At 52.6% G+C, this 25,068-nt stretch overlaps 1 protein-coding gene across 2 annotated transcripts in view; it reads left to right on the forward strand.

Annotated features, from left to right (window-relative positions):
* POLA1 (DNA polymerase alpha 1, catalytic subunit) overlaps positions 1-25,068 on the forward strand; it is a 110,998-nt gene that overhangs the window by 23,728 nt on the left and 62,202 nt on the right. For both annotated transcript variants that reach the window (XM_076063645.1, XM_032978612.2), the window contains 9 exons: positions 5,454-5,566; positions 6,092-6,208; positions 7,278-7,352; positions 10,173-10,311; positions 11,346-11,500; positions 14,483-14,567; positions 17,460-17,521; positions 18,792-18,881; positions 23,816-23,932. In XM_076063645.1, the coding sequence (XP_075919760.1) occupies positions 5,454-5,566; positions 6,092-6,208; positions 7,278-7,352; positions 10,173-10,311; positions 11,346-11,500; positions 14,483-14,567; positions 17,460-17,521; positions 18,792-18,881; positions 23,816-23,932 (953 nt within the window). The remainder of the gene's footprint in view (positions 1-5,453; positions 5,567-6,091; positions 6,209-7,277; positions 7,353-10,172; positions 10,312-11,345; positions 11,501-14,482; positions 14,568-17,459; positions 17,522-18,791; positions 18,882-23,815; positions 23,933-25,068) is intronic.

Below are 25,068 nucleotides of genomic sequence, written 5' to 3' on the forward strand. Positions count from 1 at the left end.
TTTGGTAACAGCTGGTGGGCTATGGTAACAGCTGGTGGGCTATGGTGTCAGGTTGTAGGCTATGGTAACAGCTGGTGGGCTATGGTGTCAGGTTGTAGGCTATGGTAACAGCTGGTGGGCTATGGTGTCAGGTTGTAGGCTATGGTAACAGCTGGTGGGCTATGGTGTCAGGTTGTAGGCTATGGTAACAGCTGGTGGGCTATGGTGTCAGGTTGTAGGCTATGGTAACAGCTGTTGGGCTTCGGTGTCAGTTTCAAGATCTGAAAGACGCCGGTCCTCAACATTTGATTGAGGAATCGATGACTTAAAAGTTAATTGAGAAAGAATTTTGACTGCAGAAATATCACGAGCGAAGCATCGTGATATTACTATTCACTTTATTTTTTTATTATTCTCTCTCCCCGTGACTTTACCGAAAGAACCAAAGAGTCGGGGAAAGAGTAACCACGGTCGTGTATAATTATAAACGCCTTTTTGCCTTTGCGTGTCCCGCGGGTATACGGAAGTGCGTTGGTTGGCGTACTGCAAAGACCCCGAGCTCGATTCGCCGCACGCGGCCAACAAACGGTGGCGGATATTTTGAACCTCAAATTTCTGCTCGCAACCGGGGAGACGTGGACGGCCGGGCGTGGCGTCGTTTTGCCGGCCAACGACGCCAAGCCCGGCCGTCTTTCGTCTCCCCGGTGCGAGCAGAAATTTGAGGTTCAAAATATCCACCACCACCGGATATTGGTTTGACAAACCAGCACTGGTTATCAAACCCAGTGCTGGTTTGATAACGGCGCTCTCCCCAGACACCCTCGTCAAAAGGCTATTTGTCAGTGTGTGTGTGTGTGTCAGTGTGTGTGTGTGTGTCAGTGTGTGTGTGTGTCAGTGTGTGTGTGTCAGTGTGTGTGTGTGTCAGTGTGTGTGTGTCAGTGATCCGGCAAAACAACCCCCTACCTCCTCGCGGTGCCGGACGGGCAACTCTGTCGTGGACAGCGCTGTGGGGGGAGATCCAATTTTGATTGGCTACTCCCCTCATGGCATATGTGTCCACCACAGGGGCTAAACGGGGGCTCTGGACGGGTGCGAGGGGCTGGTAACCCCTCCACCTTCAATTAATTACCAGGAAACCACGAATAAAACTAAAATATGTAACAACTAAGCTTGTGCCGGAGGCCCCGGGGGGCCAGGCGTCTATGACGTCTCCTGGCCAAACCCCAAGTGGCGGAGCCAGGAGATTGAATACCTACCCTCGGGGCTACTCCAGAAACAACGAAAAGCCACTACGGGTGGCCACGTGGAATGTTCGAACGCTCACTGCAGAGGAGAGGCTGCCACTCCTCTGTCGGGAGCTGGACCGGTACCGCCTGGATCTATGCGGCATTCAGGAGGTCCGGTGGACCGGCTCTGGCTCCTGCCACCATGAGGGGTGGACAGTCCTCTACTCGGGGCAGCAGACTGCCAAACAACAGGGTGTGGGTCTTCTTTTGAACAAAAGAATGAAGGGGGCGTGGGAGCGTGGCGGTGAGGTGTGGGAAGCTGTAAGCCCCAGGCTACTTTGGGCTCGCCTTCCCATCAACCGGAGGCGAGGAATGGTGGTCGTGGTTACTTATGCCCCCACCGAAGATGAACATCCGTGGAGGGATGCAGGCAAAGCCGATGAGTCAGATGCCTTCTATGACCTCCTGTCACAGGTGCTGGCTAAAGTGGCCCCTCGGGATAGAGTCATCATGTTGGGTGACTTCAATGCCCGAGTTGGTCATGATACTGGCACCTGGTCTGGAGTGATTGGAGGGCATGGGCCAGATCAGCTCAATAACAACGGTAGGAGGCTGCTAGATTTTTGTGCAGCCCATGGGCTTGTAATTACCAACACGCTGTTCCGGCATCGGCGCATCCACACAACATCATGGATGCATGCCGGGTCCAAGCAAGAACATCTGCTGGACTACATAGTGACGGACCAGCGAATGCGAGCCCATGTCCTTGACACCAGGACCTACCGTGGAGCTGATCTGCCCTCTGACCATCGACTAGTCATCTGTAAGATGCGCCTGCCATTCTTCCACTCCGGTGGTGGGTGTACACCCAGGACCCCATTCCAACCTAAAGTGGCCTGGTCTCAGTTATCTGATGAAAGTTGCAAGCGAGAATTTCATCATCGCTTGCGGCTGGGATTGGCATCGTCCCCGACTCCTCCTGATGTCGAGGGTAAATGGGCGAGGTTTAGGACTGTGACTCATGCAGCTGCAATGGCTGCTTTGGGTACGCGGCCCAGACCTCCCCAGACACCCTGGATGACAGAGGAGTTGTTCAGGATGGTTGAGAAAAAGCGACAGGCTCACTGTCATCGGCTACAGAATCCCACGTCAGAGAATGAGGAGGCTTACCGCAGCCTTCGCTCGGAGGTTCGGAGAGCCGTGAGGCGCTGCAAGGATGGGTGGTGGTCGCGGGTTGCTGAGGAGATGGAGTCTGCCTCAGTGGCCCGTGATCACAAATCTCTATTTAACTCCATCAAAAAAGTAACCTGCAGCGCCACACCTATTACCATCATTAGGGGAAAAAACGGTGATCCAATTTCCGACCCCCAGGAACAGGTTCGCAGATTTGCTGAGCATTTTTGTGAGGTCCTGGGGGAGGGAAAATCCCTCAGCCAGGAAAAGATCGTGGCACAAAGTGAGGATGACCCTGCTGAGGATGCGGTGCCTCAAATATTGGATGAAGTCACCCCCTGTGAGTGGCTGGCTGAGGTGCCATCTGCTGAGGAAGTATTGAAGGCAATCCAGAGTCTGAGACCAGGAAAGGCAGCGGGCAGAGATGATCTCCCAAGCGAAATGCTGAGGGAGGGCGGCGTTTGTGCACAGACTGCCCTATATGACATCATAACAACAGTCTGGACCACTGGACGGGTTCCGCAGGATTGGAAGGATGCCCTGGTGGTCCCCCTTTTTAAGAAGGGGGACCGCACAGACTGTAACAACTACAGGGGCATCTCACTCCTCAGTGTGCCGGGAAAGGTCCTGGCAAGGATTATTCAGCATCGCCTTGCCAGGCACGCTGAGGAGAGGCTTGCGGAGCCCCAATGCGGTTTCAGGAAAGGGCGGTCCTGCACAGATGCCATATTTTCTGTCCGTCTGCTACAGCAGAGGTGTAGGGAATTCCAACAAGACCTACATCTCTGCTTTATTGACCTGGTCAAGGCCTATGATACCATCAGTAGGCCTGGGCTCTGGGTCGTTCTTCGTGCTTTTGGAGTACCTGACCCTCTGCTCACGATCATTAAGGACCTTCATGATGGTGAGCGGGCCCGGGTAAAACTACGTGGCTGGGAGTCAGAGCCATTCCCTGTACACCTTGGGGTGCGACAGGGATGTCCTCTGGCTCCCACATTATTTAACATCTATTTTGACCACGTAGTTCGTGAAGCCTTCAATAGCTGTACCGGGGGAATCTCCATATGGTACAGATATAATGGGAGGCTAATCAATGCCCGGGTGCGGTCAAGGGATGGCTCCCTATTGCTCAACCACGTTATGTACGCTGATGACTTGGTAATAGCTGCTCAGTCAGAGGAGGAGTTGGAGACGCTGCTGCTGAGACTGGAGCGTGCCACTAAGAGGTGGGGCCTTACCATCAGCCCCACCAAAACTAAGCACCTGCCTGGGTATTTTGTACCATCGGACACTCCACCCCCACAACTCCAAATCGGTGATGGGGCAGTTGTGGAGAGAGTGGAGAGTTTCCCATACCTGGGCAGTGTGGTTATGACTGGCTCCAGTTTAACAGCAGAGGTCTCACTCCGAATCAGTCGAGTGGCAATATCTTTTCATCGGTTGCGTAACGCTGTGTGGAAGCTACCTGGTCTGTCGCTCTGCACTAAGCTTCAGGTCTTCTCGGCCACGGTCATTCCCTCCCTTCTCTACGCTTGCGAAACGTGGACCCCCCTAATGGAACATCTTCGCCGGTTAGAAACATTTAGGCTGGCCTGCCTACGATCCATCCTGGGTTTAACCAGACTGGATTGTGTGAGGAGCTCACAAATTCTTGAAAGATCTGGGCAGGGTCCCATCGGTGAGCTCCTCCGGCAGGCAAGGCTGCGATGGCTGGGTCATGTAGCCCGCATGCCCAGCCACCGCATGCCGAAACAGCTTTTGTTTGGCCGGATTGAGGGGGCTAAACGGGCGCGGCACGGGCTAGAGAAGAGATGGAGTGATGTGGTACAGGAGGACGTGGAGCTGAGTGGACTTGCCGATGACTGGTACCAGCGGTGTCAAGATCGGCCTCTGTGGAGGAGGCTCGTGAAGGATACTACTGGGCAGTTGGAGGCAGTCGCCCTCCAACAACAACGGAGGGCGGAGGAGCGACGCTCACAACAGCGAGCGGAGCGCCGGGTGGCTAAAGCACAGCAGGTTGGCACAGTAGGGGGCACAGGTGGTGCATCAGCCAGTCATCTCAGTCAGTCGACCCGTGGCACCTGGGTCTGCCCCGTGACCTCCTGCCAGCGGGCGTTCGACACTTCACGTGGCCTCAGGGTGCACATAGCCTGGCACAAGCGTCGTGGTGACGTCACCGCCACTTAGTGGCGAATGGCGGTTGTTGTTGTTGTTGTGTGTCAGTGTGTGTGTGTGTCAGTGTGTGTGTGTCAGTGTGTGTGTGTCAGTGTGTGTGTGTGTCAGTGTGTGTGTGTGTCAGTGTGTGTGTGTGTCGGTGTGTGTGTGTGTCGGTGTGTGTGTGTCAGTGTGTGTCAGTGTGTGTGTGTCAGTGTGTGTGTGTCAGTGTGTGTGTGTCAGTGTGTGTGTGTGCGCGTGCACCTGTAGTGTAGCGGTCAGCGCTATGAACCTGGCGACCCGGGTTCGATTCCCGCTCACGGCCAACACCCAAGTGACGATTGTCTGAACCGGTCCCGGGCCTTCCCTAGGTCGACCCGGCCTCAAATGAGTACCCGGTGCGATGTGCAGTAAACATCGCCGCTCGTGGAGACGAAGGCGGCCGGGCGTGGTGCTGTCCACCCAACCCCCTCGTGTGCCGTGCCGGCCTTCATAGCTGCTGCTCGCTATCAGCGCTCGCCCCCAACAGTCTGTTAAAGCAGGGGGCCCCGCTACCGGTCCCGCGGCCTGTTAGGAACGGGGGGCCGCACAGCAGCAGGAGGCGATAGCGGCGAAGTCCGATCACGTGGCCCGCGTGCCCCCGTTATTTTATTACTTTTCCCACTTCCGTCGGCGCCTCTTTCCCCGCGCCGCGCACTCGGTCTCGGCCACGTGGTGTTGGCGCGCCCGCAAGCTTCTCTAACCCCTGGTGGCCGCGATGAGCCAAGAGCAAACGTCGCTGGAGAGCTTCTTTGAAAACGTGGCGAGAAAAATTGTCTCTCACGTCGTCGGTGCCTGGTGCCAAAACGGTTGGGGGGGGACCCGCTGTGGTCAAGGATGCACGGGGAGGGATCTCTGATCGTTTTCCGTGCGTCTGTCCAGGTGTGGTTTACCTGTTCGGCAAGGTGCTGGTGGAGGACTCTCAGTCGTACGTGAGCTGCTGCGTCACCGTTCAGAACGTCGAGCGCTGCCTGTACCTGCTCCCTCGCGACAAGGTGTGACCAGGACTCCACCCACGCCACCCATCACCACCCACGCCACCCACACCACACCTCGCCCATGGCTCACGATCGCCGGTCAATCAGAGCCGTTTCTTCCAGCGCGAGATGACGGGGGTAGACCCTCTTTAAAACGGACTGGCGCCCGAATGCGTTGTCTCTGGCACGCGTGTCAGAGACACGAACCCCAAGTAGATCCCTCGGGGCCCCTGGCCACTGCCCTCTTGGTTGTGCCGAAGGACGCGCGGCCGCAGCCGCCGCCTCGGCCGTCACTTCACTGCTCCTCGGGGAGGCGAGGGCGATGCGATGAGCCCTCCGGCTCCCGGGGACGGCAAACTTTGGAGTTGGCTGCGCGACGCCGAGGGGGTCGACGTCTTTGGCCTGCCGCGAATTGGTCCGTGCCAAAGGAGAGGAACAAGCGTCATTTTGATTCTCGGCGCGTTCATTCACCCGCACCACCACCACCACCACCACTCCCCCCTCCCCCGCCCGCCGCCGTTTGCCTCCACCCCCGGCCCTCAGCGCGTGGACGTGAAGACGGGCGTCGCCACGGACGACGAGCCCGTCTCCATGAAGGACGTGTATGAGGAGTTCAACTCGCTCGCTGACAAGTTCCGCATCATGAAGTTCAAGTCGAGGGTGAGCCGCGTGTCTGCGCGTGGGGAGTGGCGGTGCAGCGGTCGGCGCGCTGCGCCACGAGCCCGGCGTGGACCCCCGAGGTCTATCCCGTGACCTCCTGCACCTAGCCTGGCACAGTAGGGGGGACAGGGGTGCTGCATCTGCCAGTAGTCATCTCAGTCAGCCAACCCCATGGCACCTGCTGGGTCTATCCCGTGACCTCCTGCACCTAGCCTGGCACAGTAGGGGGGACAGGCGGTGCATCGTTCAGTCGTCTCAGTCAGCCAACCTCATGGCACCTGCTGGGTCTGTCACGTGACCTGCACCTAGCCTGGTACATTGGGGTGCACAGGCGGTGCATCTGCCAGTCGTCTCAGTCAGCCAACCCCATGGCACCTGCTGGGTCTGTCACGTGACCTGCACCTAGCCTGGTACATTGGGGTGGACAGGGGCGGTGCATCTGCCAGTCATCTCAGTCAGCCAACCCCATGACACCTGCTGGGTCTATCCCGTGACCTCCTGCACCTAGCCTGGCACAGTAGGGGGGACAGGGGCGGTGCATCTGCCAGTCGTCTCAGTCAGCCAACCCCATGACACCTGCTGGGTCTATCCCGTGATCTCCCACCAGCAACGAGCCTTTGACACTTCACGTAACCTCGAAGGGCGCACCTGGCCTGGCACAGTGGTGATGTCACCACCGCCACCTGGTGGCGGCTGTTACTGTTGTTGTTGTTGCTGTTGTTGCTGTTGTGTGCGTCCGCTCGTGTGTGCGTGTGATGGCCTTCCATCGGCCCTCATCACTAACAAGCAACTCCTTACCCCAACGACCTCTTGAGGCTTCGATGGGCGGCGGCGGTGGTGGTGGGGGTGGTGGTGGCGGTGGTGGGGTGGAATCTTTGTGTTGTTTTTGGGCTTGATCGCGTTAACGTACAAATGTGTCGTTAAACCCGCGTCCGGGCGGTGGCGGGCGTGACGACGCATTTACACATTTGCGCGATCGAACCCCGAGATAAACCCAGCGTCGTGGATGATGTTGGTCGCGACGGCCTCCCATAACGGACTCCACCCCCTGTTCGCCTGTGCACCGCAGAAAGTGGAGAAGTGCTATGCCTTTGAGGGCAAGGACGTCCCCGTGCAGTCCGAGTACCTGGAGGTCAAGTACCTGGTCAGTGAGCTCTCACGCCCCTCGCCGATGCCGCGCCGTTGCCCGCTGATCGGCGGCCTTCTCCCCCCGCCCACTCCCCCAACCCTTCACCAAAGTGGTCGCCGTCGTTCGGGCGGCCGACGAAGCTGACGCAAGTTTTACGCTGAAAGGACTCCCTCCCGGGGCGTTGGGCCTAGTAGACTCGTCGGTCGGGGGGGCGGTGGCCGGTGGCGCCGCGGTTAGCGCTGCGCTGCGAACCCGGCGAGCCGAGTTCTGACGGGAATGAGTTGGCGAACACTCTCGGGTTCTTATTCTTAGTTTTTTCGGTAAAGTCACCACGTTGAAGGGAAAACAACAAAATAATAAAAAATATATATAAAACAATAAAAAAAAATTCTCACGACGTTTCGACCATAACTCAAACGGTCATCTTCAGGTGTGTTGGTTTGCATAAATTTATTTTTAAGCCGTCTGGCTTCCATGAGAGATTCGTTCATGAGGCTATCCACATATACAAGCACAGAGACAATTTCAACCGAGAAGATGGATTCTATCTTAACAATCATTGGAAAGATTTGATAAACCATTTCAGGTCTTAATTGATTGTTCACGCTTACAGTGGCTTTCAGACAGCATACATTAAAAAAAAATTTCGTCTCCCCCCTCCTCTTTTCAGAATATAGATGGACTAGTCCTAAATAAACTGCCAAATCGTTGCGCGTGGCGCTAACGTTTTTATAAATAAATAAATGCGCCGTTTAAAAATAAATTTATGCGAACCAACACACCTGAAGACGACCGTTTGAGTTATGGTCGAAACGTCCGTGAGAATTTTTTTTTATTGTTTTATATATATTTTATTATTTTGTTGTTTCCCTTCAACGTGGTGACTTTACCGAAAAAAAAACTAAGAGTATGAACTACTGCAGTCACGAAAGCTTTAAATCAAAACTCTCGGGTTCTGTTCGGTAAAGTCACCACGTAGGTAAAAAAAAAAAAATTAAAACGGCAAAAATCGCGACGTTTCGGCCGCAGCACAAGCGGCCTTTGTCAGGTCGTGTTGTTGTGTTGTGGCCGAAACGTCGTGATTGTTGTTGTTGTTGTTGTTTTATTTTTTTACCCACCACGTGACTTTTACCGAGTAGATCCAAAGAGTGTGGATCCTTGCAGTCACGAAAGCTTCAAATGTCGAGTTTGTGAATCTTAGATGACGACGACGACAACGATGATTTCAAAGGGTGCCGCCATCGCTCCCGGTGGCTTCCGAATGTCGGAAGGAAGAGCGTTCCAGACGGCCGCAGAAGCGTATCTGAAAGCGCCGCGCGATGCAGTGGCCATCTGTTCGATGGCTAGCTAAATGAGTAGTGTATAGTTGTGTATAGTGTTGTATTAGTGTTTGTGTATAGTGTTGTCGCTAAAAGTGTAGTGTATAGTAGTTTGTAGCGTAGTGTAGTGTATATTTAAGTGTATAGTGCAGTGTCTATAGCATCTGAAAGTGCTCATTGCAGTGACCATCTGTTCGATGGCTAGCTAAATGAGTAGTGTATAGTAGTGTATAGTGTTGTATATAGTGTAGTGTATAGTAGTTTGTAGTGTAGTGTATATTTAAGTGTATAGTGCAGTGTCTATAGCATCTGAAAGTGCTCATTGCAGTGACCATCTGTTCGATGGCTAGCTAAATGAGTAGTGTATAGTAGTGTATAGTGTTGTATATAGTGTAGTGTATAGTAGTTTGTAGTGTAGTGTATATTTAAGTGTATAGTGTAGTGTCTATAGCATCTGAAAGTGCGCATTGCAGTGACCATCTGTTCGATGGCTAGCTAAATGAGTAGTGTATAGTAGTGTATAGTGTTGTATATAGTGTAGTGTATAGTAGTTTGTAGTGTAGTGTATATTTAAGTGTATAGTGTAGTGTCTATAGCATCTGAAGGTGTGCATTGCAGTGACCATCTGTTCGATGGCTAGCTAAATTAGTAGTGTATAGTAGTGTATAGTGTTGTATATAGTGTAGTGTATAGTAGTTTGTAACGTAGTGTAGTGTATATTTAAGTGTATAGTGCAGTGTCTATAGCATCTGAAAGTGCGCATTGCAGTGACCATCTTTGTTCGATGGCTAGCTAAATGAGTAGTGTATAGTAGTGTATAGTGTTGTATATAGTGTAGTGTATAGTAGTTTGTAGTGTAGTGTATATTTAAGTGTATAGTGTAGTGTCTATAGCATCTGAAAGTGCGCATTGCAGTGACCATCTTTGTTCGATGGCTAGCTAAAAGTGTAGTGTATAGTAGTGTATAGTGTAGTGTATATAGTGTATAGTGTTGTAGCTAAAAGTGTAGTGTATAGTAGTTTGTAGTGTAGTGTATATTTAAGTGTACAGTGTAGTGTCTATAGCATCTGAAAGTGCGCATTGCAGTGGCCATCTGTTCGATGGCTAGCTAAATGAGTAGTGTATAGTGTTGTATATAGTGTAATGTATAGTAGTTTGTAGTCTAGTGTATATTTAAGTGTACAGTGTAGTGTCTATAGCATCTGAAAGTGCGCATTGCAGTGACCATCTTTGTCCGATGGCTAGCTAAAAGAGTAGTGCATAGTGTTGTATATAGTGTTGTATATAGTAGTGTATAGTAGTTTGTAGTGTATAGTGTAGTGTATAGTAGTTTGTAGCGTAGTGTAGTGTATATTTAAGTGTACAGTGCAGTGTCTATAGCATCTGAAAGTGCGCTACCACCGCCGCCAGCACCACCTGGCCGTCGTTGTTGCGACGTTGTTGTTGCGACGTTGTTGTTGCGACGTTGTTGTTGCGACGTTGTTGTTGCGACGTTGTTGTTGCGACGTTGTTGCAGGCGCAGTACCCGGCGGTGCCGGCGGACCTGTGCGGGCAGACGTTCTCCCGCGTGTTTGGCTCCAGCACCTCAAGCCTGGAGCGTCTGCTGGTGACGCGCGGAATTCACGGGCCCTGCTGGGTGCACGTGGCCTCCCCGCGTACAGCACGCACGCACACACACGCACGCACACGCTCGCACACGCTCACAGCCACCAACATTGGCGCTGGGCCCTCCCCTAGGTCGGCTGAGCCTCAAATGAGTTGCCTGGAGAGATGTGTAAAAGCATCGCCGCCACACCCACTCCCTCGTGTGCCGTGCCGGTAGCCTTCATAGGTGCCGCTCGCTATTTCGGCACTTGGCCCCAACAGTCTGTTAAAGGCTACATTTGTGGGTGTGTGTATGATTGCTGTGCGTGTGACCGTGTGTGTGGCTGTGTGTATGATTGCTGTGCGTGTGACCGACCGTGTGTGTGGGTGTGTGTATGATTGCTGTGCGTGTGACCGTGTGTGTGGGTGTGTGTATGATTGCTGTGCGTGTGACCGTGTGTATGGCTGTGTGTATGATTGCTGTGCGTGTGACCGTGTGTGTGGGTGTGTGTATGATTGCTGTGCGTGTGACCGTGTGTGTAGGTGTGTATGATTGCTGTGCGTGTGACCGTGTGTGTGGGTGTGTGTATGTTTGCTGTGCGTGTGACCGTGTGTGTGGGTGTGTGTATGATTGCTGTGCGTGTGTGTGTGGGTGTGTGTATGATTGCTGTGCGTGTGCATGACCGTGTGTTTGCGTATGTGTGTGTGATTGCGGTGTGTGTGTGTGATTGCTGTGTGTGTGTGTGACCGTGTGCTTGGGTGTGTGTGTATATATGACCGTGTGTGAAAGTCCGTTAACCAATGGCACTTGGGATTGGTCCCGTAACCTCCTGCCAGCGGGCGTTTGACACTTAATGTGGCCTCAAGGTGCGCATAGCCTGGCACAAGCGCCGTGGTGACGTCACCGCCACTTAGTGGCGAATGGCGGTTGTTGTTTGTGCGAGTGAGCGTGTGGGTGAGCGTGTAAACGATTGGTGTGTGTGTGTCTCCGTAGAGCTCACTAACATCCTTACCTTTGTGCTTAGGCCTCACCAACAGCACTTGCCCCAACAGTCCGTCAAGGTTATGCGGTGGGGGGGGGAACCTCTTTTGCCTTTGTGCGTAGAGCTGAGCGCTCGGCCTGTGAGCTGGTGCCGAGTGGAGTGCCTCTGCCCGCGTCCGGGCCTTCTCACCGCCCTCAAGGACGGGCCCCCGCCTCCGCTGGTGGTCATGGCGCTCTCCATGAAGACGCTGCCCAACCACAGGACCCACCAGAACGAGGTCGCGACCCCCCCCGCCGCCACCCTCCCCCTCCCCCCCCGCGTCGTCGATGACGTGTATCACTTTTGACGCGGGCGTCGCGCGTTCGCCCGCCGCCAATGAGAACCCGTGGTAAAGAGGGGGGTGGTTTTTGTGTTTTTTTTTGTTTTGTTTTGTTTTGTTGGGGGGGTTTAAATCGCGTGCGAGTAACGGCCGACCGATAAACAGCCAACCGGCGCGGTTCGTTGACGTTTCGACTGCAAGACAAGCAATCGCCATCAGGTGTGATAACCACAGCAAAAACATTTTATTGTTTCCTTTCTACGTGACTTTACCGAAAGAACCAAGAATATTACTGTTATTATTATTTTGATTTAAAGATTTCGTGACTGCAAGGATTCATATTCTTGGTTCTTTCGGTGAAGTCACCACCGCGTAGAAGGGAAAGCAATAAAATAATACAAATATAAAACAATAAAATTCTCGCGACGTTTCGACTGCAACACAAGCAATCATCATCAGGTGTGAAAACCACAGCAAAAACATTTTATTGTTTCCTTTCTACGTTACTTTGCCGAAAGAACCAAGAATATTATTGTTGTTATTATTTTGATTTAAAGATTTCGCGACTGCAGGGATTCACATTCTTGGTTCTTTCGGTAAAGTCACCACGTAGAAGGGAAAACAATAAAATAATAAAAATATAAAACAATAAAATTCTCACGACGTTTCGACTGAAACACAAGCAATCATCATCAATCATTTGATCAATCATCTGATCAATCATCTGATGATGATTGCTTGTGTTGCAGTCGAAACGTGAGAATTTTATTTTATATTTTTATTATTTTATTGTTTCCCTTCTATGTGACTTTACCGAAAGAATCAAGAATATCGAGACGATAGTTGAATTCGTCCCAAACGCCTCTCAAAGTGTCACCTTCCACTGAAGTCACCTTTAATTTCTGCACTTGAGTGATTATAATAATTGGGTGCAGTTAAATAATACACATTACAACTAATTACTAATCTACAACTCATTATTAATTATAACAATGGACTGATCGCTAAACTATAATTACAATACCCCGGCACCCCTCCGCCTCATCGAATCACTGCATCAGATTGGGTTAAATGATGACGTCACCCTGCTGCTGCTGCTGCTGATCTATTTAAGACCGGGAGCAAGTGGGAGGCCTTCACCATTCTGGCAAATCGCCCGATGTTGCTGGATGTAATACCGTGTAGGAACCTCCTGGTTATACACCAGCCCACAGGGGGATTGTTGTCGTGTCCGTCCGTCGTGCGTGCATCGAACAATGGGTGGGGAGGGGCTGGGTGGGGAGAGAGGGAGGGGCTGGGTGGGAAGGGGAGGGGCTGGTCACCCCGTGGTGCCCTTATAAAACTCAACGTTGCACCTACTCACGCCGGCTTGTGCCCGCCCTCACAGTCGGGCACATTGTTGCGGAACACACCACGTGGTGGTGCCGCCCGTTGTTGACCCTGGCCATTGACCGAGCAACCGGACGTTCCAGCCAGCTCCCTCCCGCAGGAGAATGTGTTTTGCCAGCGAAACGTCGTACTCAAAAATTGTAAATGTCGTGGATTCACTCTTCAACGTGACACTTTTTTTTACTCATTGGCCGTGTCGGGTGGTGGAGGGTTGCGACACATTTATAAATAAGGCGATCTCACCCAAAAGCCTTTATTATGAATCACACAGAGACGTTCAACATACACATGCAGTACATACATCATCAAAGCACATTTGTTTGCATGATTTGCCACAGTCATGTGTGGTTAATGCAGACTTTGATGCCTTGCAATAGGTGTGTCCGTTTGGTGGTTGGAACATCTTAACACCTTCTTGTGCTGTTGGCAGAAAGGCTAAAGCTTATTTTCTTTTTCAGTGGCGTATGCTTTGTTCGCCTCTTTGCAACCGCGATTCTTCAGCGTGTTCTTGTTTTAATGGTTAGGTTCGAAACACTTATAGTTCATCCGTGCTGTCCTCCAGTTGCCTGGGTGACAATGTGGACGAAGTTTTGCCCAATCGTGGCCAGACTGGCTCAAAAATCGTTGACGAACTAAACTTAACCCTCGAGCGGTAATAATGAAAAACAAGTTATATTTAAAATTATTATATTTTTTTTAAACACGCTTTCATGAAATGTACGTACTAGTAATGTCAGAACTCCACGACTCAGCTTGCCACAACGTAAGGGGACCGTGGAAAATTACAGCCAACGTCAGTTGGCCGTGGACAATTAGACCAAAGCCCAAACATAACATGTAAAAAAAATATATTTTTTAAATATTTGTTTTATATTTTTTATGATATAATATAGTGTTGTCATCAGTTTGACATCAGTATACCAAGTTTGCAGTCGATACCACATTGGGAAGCGGGTTCATATTGAGTTACAAGATTTGAGGATACAACAACAACAACAGACAGAGTGAGTTAAATGAAAGCGTGTAAAAAGATTGTTTACAATTTTTATTTTTTTATGATAGAATATAGTATTGTCATCAGTTTGACATCAGTATACCAAGTCTGTAGTCGATACCGCATTGGAAAAGCGGGTTAAAATTGAGTCACAAGATTTGAGCATACAACAGACAGTGACTTCTAACAAAAGCGTGTAATGATCCGGTTTGCTGGGCGTTAATTTTATCTGGCCGCGGTGGCTTTACGGCAGAAGCATTCGGCTCGCATTCGGGAAGGTCCGCGGGTTCAAGCCCTGGCTAGAGGGGGGTTGACTAGGCCTATCATGATCATCGTCCCTCCCTCCCGGTTCAGTGACGACTATCTGAACCGGTCCTGGGCCTCCCCTAGGTCGACTCGGCATTCAACCAGTACCCGGTGCTCTCTGCATAAAACATCGGCGCTCGAAGGCCGTGAGCCATGCCCGCCCGCCTTCAGATGAGCTGCTTCTCGCGAGCAGCACTTGCCCCAACAGTCTGTTGAGGCGACGCGGGTGATCTTGGCGCGTGTGTCGGCAGGTGATGTCAGTCGGAGTGCTCGTTCACCAGGCCTTCCCAGTTGACAAAGCTCCTCCCAGACCACCCTTCCAGTCATACTTCTCCGGTATGTGCCTGTGTGTGTGTGTGTGTGTCAATGTGTGTGTGTTGGTGTGTGTGTGTCCGTGTGTGTGTACGTGTGTGTGTGTCCGTAGTTTGTGAGTTTAACTCGTGGTTTAGTGGTAATTAATTGAAGGTGGAGGGGTTACCAGCCCGTCGCACCCATCCAGGCACGCTGAGGAGAGGCTTGCGGAGCCCCAATGCGGTTTCAGGAAAGGGCGGTCCTGCACAGATGCCATATTTTCTATCCGTCTGCTACAGCAGAGGTGTAGGGAATTCCAACAAGACGTACATCTCTGCTTTATTGACCTGGTCAAGGCCTATGATACCATCAATAAGCCTGGGCTCTGGGTTGTTCTTCGTGCTTTTGGAGTACCTGACCCTCTGCTCACGATCATTAAGGACCTTCATGATGGTGAGCGGGCCCGGGTAAAACTACGTGGCCGGGAGTCAGAGCCATTCCCTGTACACCTTGGGGTGCGACAGGGATGTCCTCTGGCTCCCACATTATTTAACATCTATTTTGACCACGTAGTTCGTGAAGCCTTCAATAGCTGTACCGGGGGAATCTCCATATGGTACAGATATAATGGGAGGCTGATCGATGCCCGGGTGCGGTCAAGGGATGGCTCCCTATTGCTCAACCACGTTATGTATGCTGATGATTTGGTAATAGCTGCTCAGTCAGAGGAGGAGTTGGAGACGCTGCTGCTGAGACTGGAGCGTGCCACTAAGAGGTGGGGCCTTACCATCAGCCCCACCAAAACTAAGCACCTGCCTGGGTATTTTGTACCATCGGACACTCCACCCCCACAACTCCCAATCGGTGATGGGGCATTTGTGGAGAGAGTGGAGAGTTTCCCATACCTGGGCAGTGTGCTTATGACCGGCTCAAGTTTAACAGCAGAGGTCTCACTCCGAATCAGTCGAGCGGCAATATATTTTCATCGGTTGCGTAACGCTGTGTGGAAGCTACGTGGTCTGTCGCTCCGCACTAAGCTTCAGGTCTTCTCAGCCACGGTCATTCCCTCCCTTCTCTACGCTTTCGAAACGTTGACCCCCCTAATGGAACATCATCGTCGGTTAGAAACATTTAGGCTAGCCTGCCTATGATCCATCCTGGGTTTAACCAGGCTGGATTGTGTGAGGAGCTCAAAAATCCTTGAAAGATCTGGGCAAGGTCCCATCGGTGAGCTCCTCCGGCAGGCAAGGCTGCGTTGGCTGGGTCATGTAGCCCGCATGCCCACCCACCGCATGCCTAAGCAGCTTTTGTTCGGCCGGATCGAGGGGGCTAAATGGGCGCGGCACGGGCTAGAGAAGAGATGGAGTGATGTGGTACGGGAAGACGTGGAGCTGAGTGGACTTGCCGATGACTGGTACCAGCGGTGTCAAGATCGGCCTCTGTGGAGGAGGCTCGTGTTGGACTCTACTGGGCAGTTGGAGGCAGTCGCCCTCCAACAACAACGGAGGGCGGAGGAGCGACGCTCACAACAACGAGCGGAGCGCCGGGTGGCTAAAGCACAGCAGGTTGGCACAGTAGGGGGCACAGGTGGTGCATCAGCCAGTCATCTCAGTCAGTCGACCCGTGGCACCTGGGTCTGCCCCGTGACCTCCTGCCAGCGGGCGTTCGACACTTCACTTGGCCTCAAGGTGCACATGGCCTGGCACAAGCGTCGTGGTGACGTCACCGCCACTTAGTGACGAATGGCGGTTGTTGTGTGTCCGTGTGTGTGTCCGTTTGTGGGGAGCGGTAGTGTAGCGGTTAGCGCTACGCTGCGCTATGATCCCGGCGATCCGCGTTCGATTCCCGCTCACGGCCAACATCAGTGACGATTATCTGAACTGGTCCTGGGCCTCCCCTAGGTCGACTCAGCCTCAAATGAGTACCTGGTGCGGTGTGTAAACATCGCCACTGGGGAGACAAAGGCGGTCGGGCGTGGTGCTGGCCACCCACCCCATCGTGTGCCGTTCCGGCCTTCATAGGTGCTCGCTAACAGCACTTGCCCCTACAGTCTGTCAAGGCTATACGGGGGATCTTTGTCGGTGTGTGTGTCTGTGTCAACCGAGATATACAGGCACCTGGGTCTGTCCCGTAATCTCCTGCACCTAGCCTGGCACAGTAGGGGAACAGGTGGTGCATCTGCCACTCAGCTCAGTCAGCCAACCCATGGCACCTGCTGGGTCGGTCCCGTGACCTCCTGCACCTAGCCTGGCACAGTAGGGGAACAGGTGGTGCATCTGCCAGTCATCTCAGTCAATCCATGGCACCTGCTGAGTCTGTCCTGTGATCTCCTGTACCTAGCCTGGCACAGTAGGGGAACAGGTGGTGCATCTGCCAGTCATCTCAGTCAATCCATGGCACCTGCTGAGTCTGTCCCGTGATCTCCTGCACCTAGCCTGGCACAGTAGGGGAACAGGTGGTGCATCTGCCAGTCATCTCAGTCAATCCATGGCACCTGCTGGGTCTGTCCCGTGATCTCCTGCACCTAGCCTGGCACAGTAGGGGAACAGGTGATGCATCTGCCAGTCATCTCAGTCAGCCAACCCGTGGCACCTGCTGGGTCTGTCCCGTGATCTCCTGCACCTAGCCTGGCACAGTAGGGATAACAGGTGGCGCATCGGCCAGTCATCTCAGTCAATCCATGCCACCTGCTGGGTCTGTCCTGTGAACTCCTGCACCTAGCAAATCGCAACGTTCACCCTACAAAGTCACTATACACTGCACTACACACTTTACGATATACGCTACACTACTGTACACTACACTTCTATACCATACCTATCAACCTCTTTATCAGCGCCCTACCTTATTTCCAGACCAACTCAGAACGTATTGGTCACCCCGTGCCCATTGCAAATCTCGGCCTGCTTTCTTTGCCTCGTGTCCCGTCCCCCGCAGCAATTTGCAAACCCGGGGACTGCATCTTCCCCTTCAACCTGCAGGACGTGCTCAAGAAACAGGTGAGCGGGTGGGCGGCGTCCTTAAGAAATGACCGGTGGCGTCCTTAAGAAATGAGATATGGTGTCTTTAAGAAATAACTGGTGGCGTCTTGAAGAAACGGGTGGCGTCCTTAAGAAATGACCGGTGGCGTCCTTAAGAAATGAGATATGGTGTCTTTAAGAAATAACTGGTGGCGTCTTGAAGAAACGGGTGGCGTCCTTAAGAAATGACCGGTGGCGTCCTTAAGAAATGAGATATGGTGTCTTTAAGAAATAACTGGTGGCGTCTTGAAGAAACGGGTGGCGTCCTTAAGAAATGACCGGTGGCGTCCTTAAGAAATGACCGGTGGCGTCCTTAAGAAATGACCGGTGGCGTCTTGAAGAAACGGGTGGCGTCCTTAAGAAATGAGGGGTGGTGTCCTTAAGAAATGACCAGTGTCATCTTTAAGAAATGACTGGTGGCGTCTTGAAGAAACGGGTGGTGTCCATAAGAAATTACTGATGGCGTCTTGAAGAAACGGGTGGCGCCTTAAGAAATGACTGGTGTCGTCCTTAAGAAATGACCGGTGTCGTCCTTAAGAAATGACCGGTGGCGTCTTTAAGAAATGACCGGTGGCGTCTTGAAGAAATGACTGGTGGCGTCTTGAAGAAACGGGTGGTGTCCTTAAAAAATGACCGGTGGCGTCCTTAAGAAATGACCGGTGGCGTCTTTAAGGAGCAGGTTGGGGTAAATTGCTGCCCCCGTGCTGTGTGACACGGAGGTGAACCAGGGGCAGCGCTGCGATAGAGCGGGAGGCTACGTTTGTGTCAGAGATCGTTGGCCGAAGAGATGGAGCTGATGGGGTTACAGTAGGACGTGGAGCTGAGTGGACTTGCCGATGACCGGTACCAGCGGTGTCAAGATCGTCCTCTGTGGAGGAGGAGGCTCGTGAAGGACGCTGCTACTGGGCAGTTGTTGGAGGCAGTCGCCCTCCAGCAACAACGGAGGGCGGAGGAGCGACGCTCGCAACAACGAGCGGGGCTGCCGGGCGGCTAAAATGGATCGAGTTGGCGCAGTATGGGGTAACAGGTGGCGGTGCATCTACCGGTCATCTCGGTCTGCCAACCCATGGCACCTGCTGGGTCTGTCCCGTGACCTCCTGCCAGCGGGGGTTCGACACTTCACGTGGCCTCGAAGTGCACCTAGCCTGGCACAGGCGCCGTGGTGACGTCGTAACGCCACTTAGTGGCGAATGGCGGTTGTTGTTGTTGTTGTGCTGCGTGTGCTCACGGTGTGTCCGCGTCTGCGCAGTCGATGAAGATGGAGGTCTTCGTCACAGAGCGAGCACTCCTCGGCTTCCTGCTCGCGAAGATCCACGTGACGGACCCGGACGTCCTCGTGGTGAGAGACTCGCCCATCTCCCCGTCAACCCTCCACCCCCCGTCCCCCTGTCAACCCTCCACCCCGTCCACTCGGACCACTCATCCGACCCTTGGCACTCGAGCTTGACTTGAAGCTTTCGAGAATTACTCTCTGGTTCTTTCGGTAAAGTCACGTTAGAAATGAAATGAATAATATGACACGACGTTTCGAGACACATACACAGAGAGACACATACACAGAGAGAGAGACACATACACAGAGAGACACATACACAGAGAGAGAGAGAGACACATACACAGAGAGAGAGACACATACACAGAGAGACACATACACAGAGAGAGAGAGACACACATACACAGAGAGACACATACACAGAGAGAGAGACACATACACAGAGAGACACATACACAGAGAGAGAGACACATACACAGAGAGACACATACACAGAGAGAGAGACACATACACAGAGAGAGAGACATACACAGAGAGAGAGAGACACACACAGAGAGAGACACATACAGAGAGAGACACAGACACGGAGAGAGACACAGACACGGAGAGAGACACACACAGAGAGAGAGAGACAGAGAGAGAGACACATACACAGAGAGAGACACATACACAGAGAGAGAGACACACAGACACGGAGAGAGAGACACATACACAGAGAGCGACACAGACACGGAGAGAGAGACACACAGACACAGAGAGAGACACACAGACACGGAGAGAGAGAGACACATACACAGAGAGAGAAAGACATACACAGAGAGAGAGAGACACATACACAGAGAGAGAGACACATACACAGAGAGAGACACACAGACACGGAGAGAGACACATACACAGAGAGAGAGAGAGACACATACACAGAAAGACACACACAGAGAGAGACACAGACACGGAGAGAGAGGCACATACACAGAGAGAGACACACAGACACGGAGAGAGACGCATACACAGAGAGAGACACACACAGAGAGAGAGACACAGACACAGAGATACACATACACAGAGAGAGAGACACATACACAGAGAGATACACACACAGACACGGAGAGAGAGAGAGAGACATAGACACAGAGAGAGAGAGACATACACAGAGAGAGACACATGCACAGAGAGAGAGACACATACACAGAGAGAGAGAGACACAGACACGGAGAGAGAGAGACACATACACAGAGAGAGAGAGACACATACACAGAGAGAGACACACAGACACGGAGAGACACATACACAGAGAGAGACACAGACACGGAGAGAGAGACACACAGACACGGAGAGAGAGACACAGACACGGAGAGAGAGACACACAGACACGGAGAGAGACACATACACAGAGAGAGAGACACATACGCAGAGAGAGACACACGGACACGGAGAGAGACACATACACAGAGAGAGAGACACATACACAGAGAGAGAGACAGACACGGAGAGAGAGGCACACACAGAGAGACACATACACAGAGAGAGACACACAGAGAGAGAGACACATACACAGAGAGAGAGACACATACACAGAGAGAGACACACAGACACGGAGAGAGAGACACACAGACACAGAGAGAGACACATACACAGAGAGAGACACACAGACACGGAGAGAGAGAGACACATACACAGAGAGAGAAAGACATACACAGAGAGAGAGACACATACACAGAGAGAGAGAGACACATACACAGAGAGAGAGAGACACAGACACAGAGAGAGAGACACACAGACACAGAGAGAGAGACAGAGAGAGAGAGACACATACACAGAGAGAGACACACAGACACGGAGAGACACATACACAGAGAGAGAGACACAGACACGGAGAGAGAGACACACAGACACGGAGAGAGAGACAGAGAGAGAGAGACACAGACACGGAGAGAGAGACACACAGAGAGAGAGAGACAGACACGGAGAGAGAGACACACACAGAGAGACACATACACAGAGAGAGAGAGACACAGAGAGAGACACATATACAGAGAGAGACACACAGACACGGAGAGAGAGACACATACACAGAGAGAGACACACAGACACGGAGAGAGAGACACACAGACACGGAGAGAGACACATACACAGAGAGAGAGACATACACAGAGAGAGAGACACATACACAGAGAGTGAGACACATACACAGAGAGTGAGACACATACACACAGAGAGAGAGAGACACATACACAGAGAGAGAGACACAGACACGGAGAGAGAGACACACACAGAGAGACATACACAGAGAGACATACACAGAGAGAGAGACACATACACAGAGAGACACATACACAGAGAGAGATACATACACAGAGAGAGAGACACATACACGGAGAGACACACAGACACGGAGAGAGACACACACAGAGAGAGACACATACACAGAGAGAGAGAGACAGACACAGAGAGACACACAGACACAGAGAGAGAGACACATACACAGAGAGAGACACACAGACACGGAGAGACACAGAGAGAGACACATACACAGAGAGAGACACACAGACACGGAGAGAGAGACACACACACAGAGAGACACAGAGAGAGAGACATACACAGAGAGACACATACACAGAGAGAGACACACAGAGAGACATACACAGAGAGAGACACAGACACGGAGAGACACAAAGAGAGAGAGAGACATACACAGAGAGAGACACACAGACACGGAGAGAGAGACACATACACAGAGAGAGAGACACAGACACGGAGAGAGAGACACACAGAGAGAGAGACACAGAGAAAGAGAGAGACACAGAGAGAGAGACACACACAGAGAGAGAGAGACACACACAGAGAGAGACACACGGAGCGAGAGAGAGACATACACAGAGAGAGACACAGACACGGAGAGAGAGACACATACACAAAGAGAGAGAGACAGACACAGAGAGAGACACATACACAGAGAGAGAGAGACAGACACAGAGAGACACACAGACACGGAGAGAGAGACACATACACAGAGAGAGAGAGAGACAGACACGGAGAGACAGACACACAGAGAGAGAGACACAGAGAGAGACACAGAGAGAGAGAGACATACACAGAGAGAGAGACACAGAGAGAGAGAGAGACACAGAGAGAGAGACAAAGAGAGAGACACACAGAGAGAGAGACACACAGAGAGACACACACAGAGAGAGACACAGAAAGAGAGAGACACAGAGAGAGAGAGACACACAGAAAGAGAGAGACACACAGAGAGAGACACACAGAAAGAGAGAGACACACAGAAAGAGAGAGACACACAGAAAGAGAGAGAGAGACAAAGAGAGAGACACACAGAGAGAGACACACACAGAGAGAGACACACAGAGAGAGAGACACACAGAAAGAGAGAGACACAGAGAGAGAGACACACAGAGAGAGACACACAGAGAAACAACGCCTCTGTGATGAGGTATTATATATTGAGAGAGAGAGGGGTGAGGGGAGGGGTCCACGCCTGCTCTCTTCTGTCGCTTGGCCACAGCCCCTGTTCTTGATCCTTCTCGTAGACCCCCCCAGATCGTTCCCCTGTCTGTCCCTTAACCTGTCGCTACGCCCTGTGACCCCTAGTCCCTTCCCATGCTGATTCCCCCTTCATTACCCCCCGTGCCCACTATGTCAAGTAACCTGTCGCTACGCCCTGTGACCCCTAGTCCCTTCCCATGCTGATTCCCCCTCATTACCTCTATCATTACCTCCCGTGCCCATTGTCAAGTAACCTGTCGCTACGCCCTGTGACCCCTAGTCCCTTCCCATGCTGATTCCCCCTTCATTACCCCCCCGTGCCCACGATGTCAAGTAACCTGTCACTTCCCCCTGTGACCCGTAGTCCCTTCCCATGCTGATTCCCCCATCATTACCTCTATCATTACCTCCCGTGCCCACTATGTCAAGTAACCTGTCGCTACGCCCTGTGACCCCTATTCCCTTCCCATGCTGATTCCCCCTTCATTACCTCTATCATTACCTCCCGTGCCCACTATGTCAAGTAACCTGTCGCTACGCCCTGTGACCCCTATTCCCTTCCCATGCTGATTCCCCCTTCATTACCTCTATCATTACCTCCCGTGCCCACGATGTCAAGTAACCTGTCGCTACACCCTGTGACCCCTAGTCCCTTCCCATGCTAATTCCCCCTATCATTACCTCCCGTGCCCACTATGTCAAGTAACCTGTCGCTACCCCCTGTGACCCCTAGTCCCTTCCCATGCTGATTCCCCCTTCATTACCTCCCGTGCCCACTGTCAAGTAACCTGTCGCTACGCCCTGTGACCCCTAGTCCCTTCCCCTGCTGATTCCCCCTTCATTACCTCTATCATTACCCCCTGTGCCCACGATGTCAAGTAACCTGTCGCTACGCCCTGTGACCCCTAGTCCCTTCCCATGCTGATTCCCCCTTCATTACCTCTATCATTACCTCCCGTGCCCACTGTCAAGTAACCTGTCGCTACGCCCTGTGACCCCTAGTCCCTTCCCCTGCTGATTCCCCCTTCATTACCTCTATCATTACCTCCCGTGCCCACGATGTCAAGTAACCTGTCGCTACCCACTGTGACCACTAGTCCCTTCCCATGCTGATTCCCCCGTCATTACCCCCCGTGACCACTATGTCAAGTAACCTGTCGCTACGCCCTGTGACCCCTAGTCCCTTCCCATGCTGATTCCCCCTTCATTACCTCTATCATTACCTCTATCATTACCTCCCGTGCCCACTATGTCAAGTATCCTGTCGCTACGCCCTGTGACCACTAGTCCCTTCCCCTGCTGATTCCCCCTTCATTACCTCTATCATTACCTCTATCATTACCTCCCGTGCCCACGATGTCAAGTAACCTGTCGCTACGCCCTGTGACCCCCTTAGTCCCTTCCCCTGCTGATTCCCCCTTCATTACCCCCCCGCGACCGCTAGTCCCCCCCTTACCGCCCTGACACGTGCCTCCGACTCCTGCGGTGCACGCGCGCAGGGCCACGACATCGTCGGCTTCGACCTGGAGGTGCTGCTGCAGAGGATCTCGGCGTGCAAGGCCCCCCACTGGAGCAAGCTCAGTCGCCTGCGTCGCTCTGCCATGCCTCGCCTCGGGGTGACAGGGGGGCGGACGTGCCACGGGAACGTGCCGGGGGGGCGAGCGAAGTCGCCCGTCTCCTCTCAGTCGTCCGCTCTCGCTCTCTCTCTCTCTGAGTCGTCCTCTCTCGCTCTCTCTCTCTTGAGTCGTCCTCTCTCTCTTGCTCTCTCGCTCTTGAGTAGTCCTCTCTCTCTCTCTCTCTGAGTCGTCCTCTCTCTCTCTGAGTCGTCCTCTCTCTCTCGCTCTCTATCTCTGAGTCGTCCTCTCTCTCTCTGAGTCGTCCTCTCTCTCTCTCTGAGTCGTCCTCTCTCTCTCGCTCTCTCTCTCTGAGTCGTCCTCTCTCGCTCTCTCTCTGAGTCGTCCTCTCTCTCTCGCTCTCTCTCTCTGAGTCGCCCGTCTCCTCTCAGTCGTCTCGCTCTCGCTCTCTCTGAGTCGTCCACTCTCTCTCTGAGTTGTCCTCTCTCTTGAGTCGTCCTTTCTCTCTCTCGCTCTCTGAGTCGTCCTCTCTCTCTCTCTGAGTCGTCCTCTCTCTCTCTCTGAGTTGTCCACTCTCTCTTGAGTCGTCCTTTCTCTCTCTCGCTCTCTGAGTCGTCCTCTCTCTCTCTCTGAGTCGTCCTCTCTCTCTCTCTGAGTTGTCCACTCTCTCTTGAGTCGTCCTTTCTCTCTCTCTCTGAGTCGTCCTCTCTCTCTCTCTGAGTTGTCCTCTCTCTCTGAGTCGTCCTCTCTCTCTCTGAGTCGTCCTCTCTCTCTCTGAGTCGTCCTCTCTCCCTCTGAATCGTCCTCTCTCTCTCTCTCTGAGTCGTCCCCTCTCTCTGAGTCGTCCCCTCTCTCTCTGAGTCGTCCTCTCTCTCTCTCTGAGTCGTCCTCTCTCTGAGTCATCCTCTCTCTCTCTCTGAGTCGCCCTCTCTCTCTCTCTGACGGTGGGGGTGGTGTCTGTGACTGTGGGGGTGGTGTCTGTGACGGTGTGGGTGGTGTCTGTGTCGGTGTGGGTGGTGTCTGTGACGGTGTGGGTGGTGTCTGACGATGGGGGTTGTGTCTGTGTCGGTGTGGGTGGTGTCTGTGAAACAACGAAAAGCCACTACGGGTGGCCACGTGGAATGTTCGAACGCTCACTGCAGAGGAGAGGCTGCCACTCCTCTGTCGGGAGCTGGACC

Source organism: Petromyzon marinus, unplaced genomic scaffold (assembly GCF_048934315.1).
Source record: "Petromyzon marinus isolate PM22_M1 ecotype Great Lakes invasive population unplaced genomic scaffold, UKy_Petmar_22M1.pri1.0 PM_Scaffold_17, whole genome shotgun sequence".
NCBI classification, from domain to species: Eukaryota; Metazoa; Chordata; class Hyperoartia; order Petromyzontiformes; family Petromyzontidae; genus Petromyzon; species Petromyzon marinus.